This window comes from Lytechinus pictus, chromosome 7 (assembly GCF_037042905.1).
Source record: "Lytechinus pictus isolate F3 Inbred chromosome 7, Lp3.0, whole genome shotgun sequence".
NCBI classification, from domain to species: Eukaryota; Metazoa; Echinodermata; class Echinoidea; order Temnopleuroida; family Toxopneustidae; genus Lytechinus; species Lytechinus pictus.
This window is the reverse complement of record NC_087251.1, coordinates 31,022,322-31,037,083: the sequence shown is the minus strand read 5'-3', so window position 1 is coordinate 31,037,083 and position 14,762 is coordinate 31,022,322. Positions and strand designations below refer to the sequence as shown.

The 14,762-nt window shown below is 38.7% G+C and overlaps 1 protein-coding gene across 2 annotated transcripts; it reads left to right on the top strand.

Annotated features, from left to right (window-relative positions):
• Positions 1-1,633: 1,633 nt before the first annotated feature.
• On the top strand, positions 1,634-14,578 carry LOC129270606 (zinc finger BED domain-containing protein 4-like). Of its 2 annotated transcripts, XM_064102488.1 has the most exons (3): positions 1,634-1,690; positions 11,013-11,821; positions 12,219-14,578. In XM_064102488.1, exons 2-3 carry the CDS (start codon positions 11,133-11,135, stop codon positions 12,880-12,882), a joined length of 1,353 nt encoding a protein of 450 aa, XP_063958558.1. In that variant the 5' UTR covers positions 1,634-1,690; positions 11,013-11,132; the 3' UTR covers positions 12,883-14,578. The 2 variants fall into 2 exon arrangements, with proteins under 2 accessions (XP_063958558.1, XP_054763940.2); XM_054907965.2 differs by lacking the exon at positions 1,634-1,690 and having other exon boundaries at positions 9,336-11,821.
• The last annotated feature ends 184 nt before the right edge of the window (positions 14,579-14,762 follow it).

Genomic DNA, 14,762 nt, shown 5'->3' with positions numbered 1-14,762 from the left:
TTTTCTATAAATAGGTCTAATTGCTAAATATCCAGAGTTATCGAGACCCACCTGCTGATATTGCACTGGGGGTACACGATGGAAGGGTTAGGCCTAGGGGCCCCCGAAAGTTCTACAACCAAGATAAAAAAGAAATGAAGGGAATTAATGAAAAGAAAAGGAAAAGTGTAAGTTAAGATATCTATCTCAAATTTAGATTTGCATGAAAAGTTTTTTTCTCGCTTGCTTCACTCGCTTGGAACATATAAAGCAACTTTATTCCCAGACGCCATGTATGCCTACATTGGCCCTCTTTCTTTCTTTTATTTATTTTTTTTTTTACTCATCACGCTACCGTACTGCCACACACGGGTTTGCCCTAATGATCGTGGACAATCATAAAAAATATCATTTTCATACCATGTGACTGGGAAATTTTTGGCTCCACCCCCCCCCTCTCGATCCCTGTATCGATTTTGACTTGATAGGGGCCTATACCTGATGGAATTAGCTTCATTCAATATAAAATCATAACGGATAGAACGCCTTGAATACAGGCCAAACAGCCTAACGACATTGCTGTGTCACGTGACAACCAGTATTAAACGAGAATGTGCACAACCCTATGGCGACAAAATTTGCCGCAAAAGTTGAGCAAGTTCTGGACAAAAAGGCTTCAATACCCCAAGAAAAGACCAGGCGAGTACTATTTATACATTTTTTCAATTTAGTAATATCTAGAGTCTAATTTAAGAACAGATTTTGTCATGGAGCTCCATGGTAAGATCTAGTAATTTAGGTCCAACATTTAATTCGCGTGCACTCACTTTTTTAACACAGGAATTAATAAGCCTTGGTGCTTAGAGTGACCTACACTACAGTACAGTAGATACTTTTTTACTCTCCAGGGGCCGATTGCACGAAAGGGTCTTTCAAAGGACCGTCTTTCGTGTCGCCCATCTTTTATGATGCGCTATAGTATAAGCGGGGTGTTCCTGAAATTTATGATAAACAAATAAAATTCGTAAGCTTGCTTTTATAGTTTTAAATAAAATTTTATACAATTTCATGAGCTACTATAGTATAGGCCCCCCCCCCCCTACATCATTTTATAAATAAATATTTTGTTTATTTTAACAGACAAATAAAATATGTTTGCAGATAATTTATTTGAAATGCGTTTCACATGGCGCATCATAAAAAATGGGCGACACGAAAGACGGTCCTTGCAAAGACCCTTTCGTGCAATCGGCCCCTGAAGCCTCCAGGCTAGTTGGGACTCCAGCCAGAGGGCCAAGCCCGTGCCGCGCCGGTCGCCGTGCCGTGGGCCTTGCGATAGAGATCGAGCCCGGCCGACGGCGCCGATGCGTTGCACAGTGCAGAAGAGAGCTGGAAGTGGGAGGTCGAACTCGAAGTCTGAACGAGAAAAATAATAGGATTAATGCACATCGTGCCTTCATTATAATTCGAGGACAATCTTAAAATAGTAAATACTTATTTGAATATAGCTGCAGTTAAAAACATACCCTACTTGGTCGTCAAAACGTCCTCAGAGAACTGTTTATCCGTCGGTTTTCCCTCGCCAACATGACCAATCTCAGCTAGCTTCGCAAAATCTTACTGCGTAAAGGGAGCCCTCTCCGGCCGTTCGTCCGAGATTGTGATTTCGGATTTCTGGCGCGGCAATAATTGAACTGCTGCGGTGCCGCTGGTGAGTTTTTAGTAGGCCCTAGATCTAAGTTTCATTTTTAAATAAGATCGGGGACGGGGCTTTTATATAAAGTAAAATTTAGATCTATCTTAAATATACTGATCACCTGTTTAGTCTGAGAATGTTTGTAAATTGATTAGGGCCTAATTGTTTGCTGAGCTGACGTGACCAACATTTACTGTAGCGAACGAACACATTGTATACAAATAATGCATGCAGCCGAGTGCGTTAGTGGAAATGCAGAGCACGCGAGGTTTCTTTAGATAGGAGTCGCACTGTGCACGAGCCGCTTGCGGCGAGTGCCCATGTGCTCCATCTGAAGAAACCGAGCTTTCTCTGCATTTACTTTTACGCACGACAGAGCAAGTGCATTATTTGTTTTATAAAATAGCAACACAGAAACAATTTTTTAAAAAGTTACAGTACAGATTTGTTGGACTTAACCGCACTGGTTTGCTCGAGCGTGCAATGTCAATTTTCGTTGCACACCTTTTGCACTACCGTGCAGTGCACAAAAAAAGTTGGATGTCATGTGACGCGTATTGACCAATCGCGATGCTTGAAATAATACAGCTATTTTATAAAATGTAATAATCTGGGGCCCGTTTCTCAACACATGGACAAGTTAGTCATATCTTTATCCACCAACCACGGAGTTAGTTCCAATCTTACTAAACCTGTTTCTCGAAAGGCTTCCTAACTAGAATACATTGATATCGATACTATCGGTAAAAAGAGCAGACGAGACGTAGCCTTAGTCACAATATAGCATAATTTTCAAAAAGAAAAATTATGACAAAATTGCAAATATTGTGATGAATTGGGAAATAAATCTTTTTAAAATAATAGCACAGGTGAATTATGCATCATACATACTTAGACCATGAAGACTGGAGCATTCAATTGCACAGAAAATTAAATTATGAATAATTCATTTCATGACTAAAAAATCACTTGTGGACGTTGAGATGGGTACCCCCGGGATATCCAATTTTGATAGTTTACGAAAGTAAACCATAACGGTTTTCTTTTTAAAATGATGATAATTATACGGTCTTTTACGATTCCAAACGTCATCAAAATATAGTTTAACGAAACATTTTCAATCATTTATACCGAAACATACGATATTTGACAAATTATATGCATAAATTAGAGATAGAATTTATCCAAATGTATAGGGGTCTGAAAACAACAAATACGAGTTCAGTTATGGATGGCCTGACGTGTAGAATCTTTATCGATTAAATCATTTTACTATTTCAAAATGAATCGTTTTGTGGCGTTTTACCAACAGTTTTTATAGTTTCTTTGTATTACAATTATCATTGAATGCATTAACCCACTTGTTTTGTGATGTAATTTCAACCTCTATGATTGATTACGTAAGATTGTAATTTTAAAATTTCTAGGCACTTTTGCATGTCATAGTCTACCCACGTGATACCACTACGTCATTAAGAAAGAAGTTATGACAGGTTCGGAGGTGTCATAAATATTTAGTGAGGTCGTTGTACCCGATCTTGGTAAAGAGGGCTTCGTGAAACGGATAGCGGACAAGTAGCTCACTATCTCTGATTTAGTCAAGAAGTTAGACTTATGACGGTGTTGAGAAACGGGCCCCTGGGATATATTTCATGTGCAATTCGAGTACAGCATCATAGTATTGTGATATCTCAATAGGACGTATGTGCATAAAAACTCGCACGCGCTAGTGATGAAGATGGCATCCTGTGTGAATGAATATTCAAATTGAGGCCGAGTGTATGCCTATCATCAACATTTACTTACTTTTAATACCTTGCCACAAATACTGGAAGAATCAGCAGTCAAGCTTAGTTCCAGGTCTATCAATCTTCTAACCCAGAGAGCTCCCGCCCGCTGCGGGCGGGAGCCCAGAAGCTTACCGTGTATTTTACCATTGTCACCGGACTAGGGTGATTTATGGTCTAAATATTTCTCCAAATGAATTGTGAAAACGGAAAGTATACAATTACCACGATTATATGGATGAAGGTCTAACGAGTGGCAGATTCCTGACATCTGGGCACAGTCTGGAACCTCAAAAAAACGAAAAGTTCTCTCCTTCTACCCAGTCTCGATCGGCCATTTTGTTACGATTTTTAACAAAAATGGCCGATCGAGACGGGGTAGAAGGAGAGAACTTTTCGTTTTTTTGAGGTTCCAGACTGTGCCCAGATGTCAGGAATCTGCCACTCGTTAGACCTTCATCCATATAATCGTGGTAATTGTATACTTTCTGTTTTCACAATTCATTTGGAGAAATATTTAGACCATAAATCACCCTAGTCCGGTGACAATGGTAAAATACACGGTAAGCTTCTGGGCTCCCGCCCGCTGCGCGGGCGGGAGCTCTCTGGGTTATCAATCTTCCTGTCACTTGTCAGCTATTTTCATTCTAGAGTAGGCCTACGGCCTACAGCTGGCCTGGCAGCCGTCTGTTTCGAGAAGTTTTTTTAACATTATTTATTATTTTTTTAATTTCTCCTCAGACGGCTCGCTATCGTGCAGCCACCATTAGGGGGTTTACAATGCAACATCCCCCCGTCAAGGCTCATCAATTGTCTTTATTTCATAAAAATTATAAAAAGAACTTGTCCAAAATAAAGATTATTATTCCGTTTTGGCCTGAAACGCACCAAAACAGGGAAAAATAAACTTAAAAGGGGAAAAAACAGTGACTTACTTCGGCTGTCGCGCAACTCCCACCTCCTGGTTTATCCGAACTTAATACATAAACATATGTCCATTGAGTCCCTGTACAAATCGAGGTAGAACTACCCCTGTAACCGATTCTCGGATCGGCGGCCGATCTCGATCTAATCAATGCTGATCGATCGTTTCATGCCGATCACCGATCATAGCAAATGTATCGTTATGATCGGTTGCGAAATTCCCCGCACCGCGCCGGACCAAAGTTGGCTGCGCTAGCCGGCCGTAGCTGCTGTGCGCTCGCTGTGTTAGCTCTTGGTCGGCTGCGCTGCCGTGCAGCAAGCCGATATGACTGCAACAGTGAAATGGATGTTTTGATGTCCTTAGATGTCCTTAACTGAGGTCATCATTGCTCCGGGGTTACCACAAATAAAGATAAAAAAATACCTGTTGCCATGCAGAAAACCGCGGATTAATTGGAGTCGCGTGCCCCACAATCATTCCACATTCCTCTTAAAGAAAAAGATTTACAGTTCACTTTTTTCTGCCCAGCTAGCGCCATTTGGCAGGCTGCGCTCGTAAATTACTTCCACCACCGTGCACAAGAATGTTATCGCGACCTCCAAAGTCTGAGCCCATCATGTTCACTGTTTTGTTTCACGTTCTCAATTGTTATTTCACTTTCTGTTATATTTCGAAAAATAAAGGAAACTTGATGTGTTTTGAATTTGAAAGCATGTGTATATTTTTTAATCAGTTTAAGAATATGAAAAGCATGTTTAAATTTCTTCTTTCCCGCAGTAAGGTGAGCGGTTATGAAGGCTGTGCAAGAAAGTGAAGAGGGGTGTAAACCAACTCCTCCATTGATTCTAATTTTTATTTTCCTATCTTGACTACATTTTTTCATCTGTTTTACCACCCATTCCTCGAGCCATCTTTTCCATCTCTCGCTTTGCAGCTTTTGAAAATCATGCCCTATTCTTTCTCATTCCTCATTTGCATTTAACGTTACTTTTTTTTGGGGGGGGGGGTGGTTCATGTCATTTTGAATTGAATAACTTTACTGTCCTTATAGTAAATTATTTTTTCACTGGTTTACACACCTGTAGATCAGATACAATGCACAATGTTTGTACACAGAACAAAAAAAAAATTAAAAGATCTAAATAAAAAAAATTAATCATAAATTAAGACAGACTTGGTGTAGAATTGCATGGCTTTAAGAATTAGATCGCATCATTGTCATGATCACCAATTCAAATTTGAACATGTAACAGAATAGATTTCGAAGTTTCCAACTTAAATCACGATCACACAAAAAATGTACCTTTATACTTATGAATCTTATTATTCCCATTATAAATCCTGGTATAAATCCAACTTGTTTGTGATACTGATTAAATCCAGTGCATATATTAATTGAAGTCGTTGGTTGTGCATGCCATGGGTGTGATAATGTGATATGAATGCAGCGCTAGCGCTGAAGGATCGGAGGAAACAACACTAAAAGAAAAAAGACCACGTGTTCGCGTGCAGCATCACATCGAGGTACTACTAGGTGCTTGGTGGAGCTCCATGCTGGCCGTCCTGATATGATGACCTGGGAATTCAAACGATTGTATGAGCTCGAGAGAGAGAGATCGGGAGAGAGACTGACTACCGGTACCGTACGAGGGGGAGAGAGAACGGGGGGGGGGGGGGGCTGAAAGGAATGAGAGCAATGGTTTATGTTACTTTAAAATAACGCCAGATCGTAGCAATAGGGGGTTCGGGGACAGGATAGTGATGTGCGTAGAACAAAATATGCTGGAACTGAATTAGTTTTGTGCGTCTTATAAGAAACTAAATAAAAAAATTATATGCTTTTTAATAGAGTATCAATGTTGATCTGTTATTATTTTGATTGAACTGGGCTACTATTAGTCGACATAGCAAAATTAGCTTATTCATTGCAATTTTTAGTCTCATAGGTCAAGTAGGGGATTTTTTTCCCCCAACTAATACATAAACCGAGTATTAGTTTTCGAGTTACACAATACTGCTGTAGGTATGAACATTATGTTGGTGACAATCATGGTGATGACAAATATAAAAGTAAAAGATAGGAAAGAAAACTAGAAGGATCATGGCTGGTACACATCTCCCTGAATAATCATCTTCCGTAAGGGACGTACCATTAGATACCAGGGGGGGGGAGTTGGAAGTTTGCGTTCATGTAATTTTTTTCCTTTCTTTGAGCATTTTTTTTCCATACTTCATTGAGAACAGATTTTTTTTCACCTTTGAGATGATTTGTCAGTGGACCAAGTTTTTTTTTACTCTCGTGTTGAGTCAATTTTTTGTCGTTGCTCAATTAGCAAGTCAAGTTTTTTTTTTCAAACTTCGAGCCCCCTCCCCTGGATATCTGATGGTGCGTCCCTAACACATATGAAAACCCTTTCCTGCCCACATCTCCTTCATTGACAACTTTAACCCCAGGGACCAGACTTGTTTAATATTTTGGAAACATCCACTTGAGAAGTTGAGATAATCCCCCTAATCGACTGGCGCGCATTACGCTCCAGTGGTTTTGTAAACAACGCTCGTGATAATGAAGGAGATCTTGTCAGATGATAAATCCAATCAGCATCGAGTACCGTGAATGGAAATCAGAGGGAACGATTCTCATTGGTCAATTCCAAGCAAGGAGGACAGGACTTCGCCAAAATTTACGAGCTAGCTCCAGCTGAGGCTCCCGCATGTCAGAATGAAGAGTTTTTTCCCCCTGATTTTTTCTATCATCCCACATTCTCACACACATGATCTGTTAGCAAAGTTGGGAACAGGAGCAACCAATCTCCTCGCAAAGCGTGAAAACTCCAATGTTAATTTCGATCTTTTACTTTCTCTTGCCTTTTATTTTCGCTTGTGTTATAACTGTCTCCCTTTTTCTGGGGGGGGGGGGGGGGCAAAGGGTGCTTTGAAAAAAAAAACTGCGCCAATACTCTGTTTCCCAATCTTGCGACTTTTCATTTTTTTTGCAATTTAACACGATCTTGCCCTGTTTTATCAATTCATGGTAATTTTGAAATAAACAGGCAGGAATTGAAGAAAAAAAAAGCACAAAAAAAGATCGACTTTATTAATTCATATTACCGCAAAATCCCTCATTTTTTTACCTGTTGTGGTGATATAAAAATAAAACAGCGATCATTTGCCTCCAAGCAGACCTCTAGAGTATAATTATGAAGAGGGATGATATGAAATCATATGGGAAACATTCTTGCGCGAATACGTTTTGAGTGATTATGGGAAAAAGGTGTGCGAATATAGCATAAGAGTGAACTTGGGTGTGTGACCGTTTTGTTACTCTGTCACCCAACACCTCCTCCTCCTGGTTCTATCTCTATCTTCTCTCTTTCCGCCCTATCGTGTATGCCTTTTAGCATGCCGAAAGAGAGAGGATTGATTACAGCTTCCAGATCTGAGTTACATAACGAGAGCATTTTGTTTTTCAATCAAGGGTGAAGGGGTATACATTACGCCTTTGTAGCCCCGATTAAACGCCTGGGGGTAGCGTGGGGGAAGTGCGCTTCCGACATTTGCTCAGTGGTGTTGGTCCCCTTCTGACAAGAAATTATTCCAGATTTCTAAACATACCCATTACTATCATCTTCACCAATACTATATTCTTATTATCATTAAAGAAAACCACCACAAACACCTGTGCTCTTTCAGAAAATTATTATTTCATTATATTATCGTTAAATTATAATAAAGGGGGGGGTACATACTATAGTGATGTGCAGTTCTTGCTGCATTTTAACTCTTGGAATAAAAATTGTTTGTTATCGTAGGCCTATATATATACTCTCTAAATTCCGAAGATTTGAAATTAATCCAGTTCGGATGTGAATATATAGTGACAGTCGAATATTTGATATAGATTGAATTCTTGTCGATTATAAAACCACAAGATTTGAATTAGAAAATATTTTGATTATAAAGTCAATCCTAAAGATTAAAATATCGGGATATCACTATTCACAGCCAATCAAGATTTATTCATATCCTTGAAATTTAAAATATCATATGTATTTAAATATCTACGCCACACTTTGTTCAATAGGAATACTGATATTCTTTGAACGTCTGAAATGAACTAGGCCTACATGTAAGCATCCCTTGTGCCCATGATAGTTTGCAATTGTTCAGAAATTTAACAAACATCTCCCTTCAGACGGCAACGGTATCCACAGATTTAGTTTGTTAGACCACATTCCACGAAATGTCATTGATAACAAATTTAAAGGGAAGGTTCACCCTGACTGAAAGTTTCTTGTAAAAATATCAGAAAAAATAAAAGGTATCGGTGATGATATGACGGTGAGGAGATTTTTATTTGTGACGACACATACGTGCTGCTTTTCCCATTATAGTATGTAATATAAAACTTGAAGAATTTAAATGGTTCATGATGACTAAAAATTTTCTTCTTTCGGAGGCGGATGTAAGATAATATTTTCACTTAATATACTGATAAAATCACATTTTATTGATTTTTGTAATCCACAATACACGGGTAGCTGGTCGCGTATGACGTCACAAACCAAAATATTGACATCATCAGAACTTTTAATCTTTGATGGATTTTCCTCAAACATTTCATAATTTTTTTTTTTTTCAATTACGTTTCTATTTATTCACTAAACTTTTTAGCAAGGTGAACTTCCCCTTTAAATATAGGAATTTGCTTGCAAATCGCCATACGGGCCATCGTTGCGAAGTCCAGTTCCCGCTTCATGATGAAATGTCCGCTGATTGGTTGAAAGTGAAGTACACTCGAGAAGGGTTCTTCGTGATATTTGGACTCTCTGATCTTGCAAGAAGATCTGCCTTGAGGAAGAGTCTGCTTCCGATGCAAGGAAATGAGTTTCATCTTTGTGGATCCCACCAGAAATGTGACAATCGGAAAAATTAAACAAGAAAGATGAACCACAAAGAAAAACGCCGCAAATTTGTGTTTATGTGTTCATTAATTAGATAGTTTACAATCGGAAAAGATAAAAAAGGGAAAAAAAGAAAAATGATCTTCAAAGGGGAAAGCCGGGGAGTGTCGGAACGGAAGGACTTTTCTTTATTCATTGATTTACTTACTTGTCTCATAATTTGTATTCGTTTAATCGATATCGCAATTCGTCTATAAAAGGCTTGAGAAAATATTCTTAGTAGCCAGTCTCACAAGTTTTCTAGCTTGGTTAACATACTGTAGTAACTAAAATGGATGATCATCAACCTTCGCAGGCACTTAGAAGAAAAAAGTCACTAGTTTGGGAGCATTTTCGAATCGATGAAAATGACGAGTGCAAAGCTATCTGCATTCATTGCAGTAAATCTGTATCTCGTGGGACCTGCAAAAGAAAGTTTAATACAACAAACTTAGCAAGGCATGTGCAAGTTTGTCTTTATATCCCACGACGCCGCCCACAGCCAAACGCACCATCATCATCCTCCTCTTCATTGACAACTTCGTCATCGACATCTCCGTCATCGACATCTACATCATCGACATCAAGCCAGCCGAGGCATAGAGGAAGAGAGCAGCAGACATCGTTGACGTCGTTTATGTCTGTCGAGTCGGCATACCCCCACAACCACCCTAGACAAGTTGCAATATCTCGGAAAATAGCATTGATGATGGCCCTAGATTTTCGCCCATTTAACATCGTCGAGAACGAAGGTTTTCGAAACCTTGTGCAATACATGGACCCTCGCTATAGAATGCCTTCCAGACCAGTATTTTCTATGAATTTAGTACCTGCTATCTATTGCGAGGTGAAGATGGCACTTCAAAAAGATCTGAGGAGGACGGTTGTACCATTTAGCTTTACCACCGATATGTGGAGAGGCCAAAACACCGAGTACATGTGTGTTACGCTACATTGGTTGGTGACGAATGAAGAAAGATTAAGTAATCTATTTTATTATTTTGTTCTATGTTCTAATATGCACCTTTTACTCTTTGATTTTCTCCCTCATATTTTGAGAGAAAAAAATAATTAAAGAAGTTTTATTTCATCTCTTGAATAGTATTTTTCTTCCTTTATATAATTACTCCGTATTTTGTTCATTATATTTTATTCATACGAGTCTCTTCCAATTATAAAACCTTTCTGATTTTTGTTGCAATTATGTTATCATAACGGATTTATAATGATTCCGGTGTCAATGTTAATCTTAGAATTTCGCTTTAACAATATTAATCCCATAAACACACTCAATTGCCCATTTTAAAATACGCAAAACATAAAAAACTGATTGGTTATCGTGATGGCCACGCATTACGTGTACGTGTGTTTTCATCCTCCTTAATTGTTAAATCCGTAACTACGGTGACTTCTTCATGGTTTAACTTTGAAGTATAATTGTTTTTCATAATCATGAAGGACAGCCTTGAATGTAAGCGGTCAATTATTCCCTTACATTTTCCCAAAATTTATTTGGCTCCCAAGGTTCAATAATTCTATCTCATCAGAATGAAACTTTTAATGCTTTTAAGTTTCTCTAAATCTCCCTACAAGCCATATGTTCACTTTTTTAATGTTAAATAGGAATTGCAGAAAATTCGAGACTTATTAGAATATATTTTGTTTTTTTATAAATTTGACAGATACCACAACTAAGAAGCGCTTTATTGAGTATCCAAGAATTTAGCCAGGCTGCAACGGCCGACAACATTCGATCACGGCTCGAAAAAGTTGTAGATGAGTGGTGCCACGATACGAGAGCGATGGGCATCATGTGCGGGGTGAGCGACAACGGGGCGAACATCAAGAAGAGTCTCCGAGACACAGCCAACAACGGGAGCATCCACGGCTCCGTTTCATGCCTCGCTCATAATCTCAACCTCGTGGTGCATGATGTAATGAAGACCCAGCGCCGTATCTTAGACGGATTGACTGTCCTCCGGAAGATTGTTTCTAAAGTGAAGAACTCTATGCCAGTAAAGCGTAAATTTGAGGAGCTTCTCAAAATCTACTACCCCAACTCCACCCACATCAAGCTCCAAGCAGACGTTGAGACACGGTGGAATAGCTGCCTGAGGATGCTCTCTACGATTCTACCTCAGCGACTTGCAATCGAGGCCCTCATCCAGGATCGTGTCATGCAGTCCCATGGTGTGGGGCTCCCAAAATGTTACAACCACTGGACAGACATGTGCGACACGATGCAAGAATTTGTGAAGGTCCTCGAGCCGTTTCACGAGGCAACACTCCTGTGCAGTAAGACGACCTCCTCACTTTCATCGTACTTTCCAACATTAAAGGGGCTTATTGTGTCTGTGGAGCGTGCTCAGGTGAGGGGGATAGGCGCCACTAAAGATCAACTCTTGAAGAAACTTCGCGAAGTGATGGCGACCCACGTCATGTCTGATGACAACGACCACATCTACTTGGCAGCAACTCTGCTAGACCCTCGGTAAGTTTAATTTGAAATTTAAAATTTTGAATCCAAGTGATAAGATAAGATCCAAGTGATAAGATACAGTCAATGCATGAGTGTAGCGATAAAACCATCAGAAATGTAGTTTCATTGGAAATAGCAAGCCAATAATTAAATTTTTTGGTCCTTTTCCATGCCAGTAATTAAACAAAATTCTATTTGAAAAATGAAGGAACAAGTTCTTGGGCATTGCACAATTATGTTATTCGGTATAAGTCCCGGGCAAAGCAAAGTAAAGTGCGAAACTACTTTTACATTTATATTGTTTATCTTTCTGTAATAATGTAAAATAAATTGTGTTTCTATTAATGCGACAATTTTTTTCCATTACTTTTCTAAATTATTTGTTTTGTTCCCCATCTTTCCATCACAGATACAAGAAGAAGTTCATCCCCCGCCACAAACGGGAACAGGTGGAATCGGCGGTTATAGACGCCATCATCTCCGTCATCGAGAGAAAATATACAAGACCAATCTCGGCGGCTAACAGAGATCAGGATGAGACCGAAGAAGAGTCAGAGCAAACTCAAGAATACGGCGACCCATACGACTCCGACGAGACGCCGCCTGAGTACACCAACGACGATGGCGACAATGGTAGCCCTGCCACGCCCATCAACAATCAACCTCCGCCTCCTGTTCAAGACCGTCATGCTGCAACTAACATGGAGGGTGCATCTCTAATGGCAGGAATACTGGCAGCAACGGAGCCTGATAGTGATGACGACATCGCGGTGGATATTGAATCTCTCCGCGATGTCGCATCACGAGAACTCAAGCGGTACCTTGAGAAACCCAATATTGACACAACAAGCGGTCAGGAAGCCGTTCTACGTTATTTCGGAGAGAACGGGAGAGAATTCCCAAACTTAACCCAAACCGCTCTCTCTTTCCAAGCATGCCCGATGTCGAGCGTTACTTCAGAACGCATGTTCTCATTGGCAGGAAACATTCTTACCAAGAAAAGATGCTCCCTGGACCCAGAAAACCTAAACAAATTAGCAGTCATTAAGGTGAACTATCACTACATTCGTTAAAACTAATTGTTCACAGATATGAAGATCAGACTAAGATCAAGTTTTAAGTTTATTGAATTTTCGTATTTGTTGCATTATTTTAATTGCTGTGATAATTTTTTGTGCAGTTAGGATTTCATAAGAAAAAAAATCTCTCAACGCCGATAATGACACATTTGGCATGATTTACGGAAATAATGATAAATTTAAATCTAAATTGTTGTACCACAAAATAGTGATAGTCAGTCCATCTGATCAGCAGAAAATATCTCAATAAATCTGATACAAATTGAAGACTTTGCATTTAAAGATAAGTAATGTTTACTTTTCAGTTGAACATAATTTATGTCGTCATGAATATGCTATTCCTGATAGAGGCATTTCCACCATTTTCATTTTTGCTATTTTATCAAAAGAAATAATCCTCAATTACAGACTTGTGAGAGGGGAAAATTGTGAATGTTTCAATCTCTTGTTTGATTTTACTGTTCAAGTCATGTTACTTCCAACTATGAATATCCTTTAATTTTTTTTTTGTTTCAGGGGGTGCTAACAGTTGAATTTTCCATTTGAATAGCCCTAATAAAAGAGAAGATAAAGATGGTTAGTTAAATGAGGAAGATATATATTTTAATGATCAGGGAATGGAAAATGATTAAGAAATGGGTTTAAAATTTACACCTTTTTTTTAATAAAACTAAACATTATGGTTGGATTTCTGGTTTCGTAAAAACTGAGCAATATATGTTTATTATGTCCGGGTTTCAGGTTTTTGTTTCCTTTTCTTGCAGTTTATGCCATAATTTTGTTTTCAATTGCTAATCTTTAAGGGGAGTTTCGTCACAACTTGCAACTTTTATCTATTTCAATAGAAATGTCATTTGATGTAAAAAAATAAATATATATTGGTAAAAACTTGAAACTCAATTTATCAGATCATAACAATCTCATTTGTAAAAAAATAAAGAAAAATAAGCTTTCATTAAAAAGAATAGTCAAGAAAAAAAAGATCTTTGCAGATGTTTTTGATGACATGATATGGAAAATGTGAGGTGCAATTTTGAGAAGTGTTTCCATTATTAAGTGTTGGGGCATGAAAACTGGCATTGCACAGGAGTGAAAAAGATGCTGTGAATGGTCATTGAGGTGAGGAAAGGGAAAGAGTAACCGAGAGGGTGGAAAGCCAGAGGCAAGAGAACGAGAGAACTTAGTTGATTCATGATAACTTGTATGAAAGCAGAGTGGAAGAGAGGAGAAAAACAATTAGAGAACGTTTCTGAGTGATGGTAAATTACAAATTATCTCTGAAATATTATCTTTTAATTTTCAAATATTGCAAGTCTTTCATTCTTGTATTTTCACAGCTACTATCTTCAGTTAATATCAATATGGACATCAAATATTCATGTAGATATATTTGAAACCTCTAGCAAAGAGCAAAAAAAATATCATCTGCTCTTTCTCTTCTTCATCCCACCTCATGTCATAATGGAAAATGTTGGGGCGAGCTGAGGGCAGGCCAGATTTTTTTTTTATAGTTACGGGATTATGGACTTCATTGTTTATTCAAATCACCCACCCGCTCCCGGTGCCGCCACAACTTTGAATACAAAATATGGTATTTTCATTGAGGCTGTTACTTCAACATTTAATCATCCCTATTTTCATGATTAACGCTTGTTGAAAAAAAGCAACCAAAAAACAAACGACTTCATACAAAAAAAAAAAAAAAAAAAAAATCAGACCTTTCTTACATTTTCCGTCAGGCCTGATCAAATTTTATAAATACCCTCAGATGAAAGTTGGCATCATTCCACGAGGTTTGCTCTCTGCTCTCTTTTTCTTCCATAACTTCCTCCGTCCCCTCTCCCAATCTCTCTCTCTCACCTCTCTAACTCTGT

Excerpts from the sequence above, each read along its gene's own strand:
- LOC129270606 (XM_064102488.1), top strand. The coding sequence starts at position 11,133 with ATGGGCATCATGTGCGGGGTGAGCGACAACGGGGCGAACATCAAGAAG. Across the intron at positions 11,822-12,218 it reads GCAACTCTGCTAGACCCTCG|ATACAAGAAGAAGTTCATCC; the intron begins GTAAGTTTAATT and ends TTTCCATCACAG.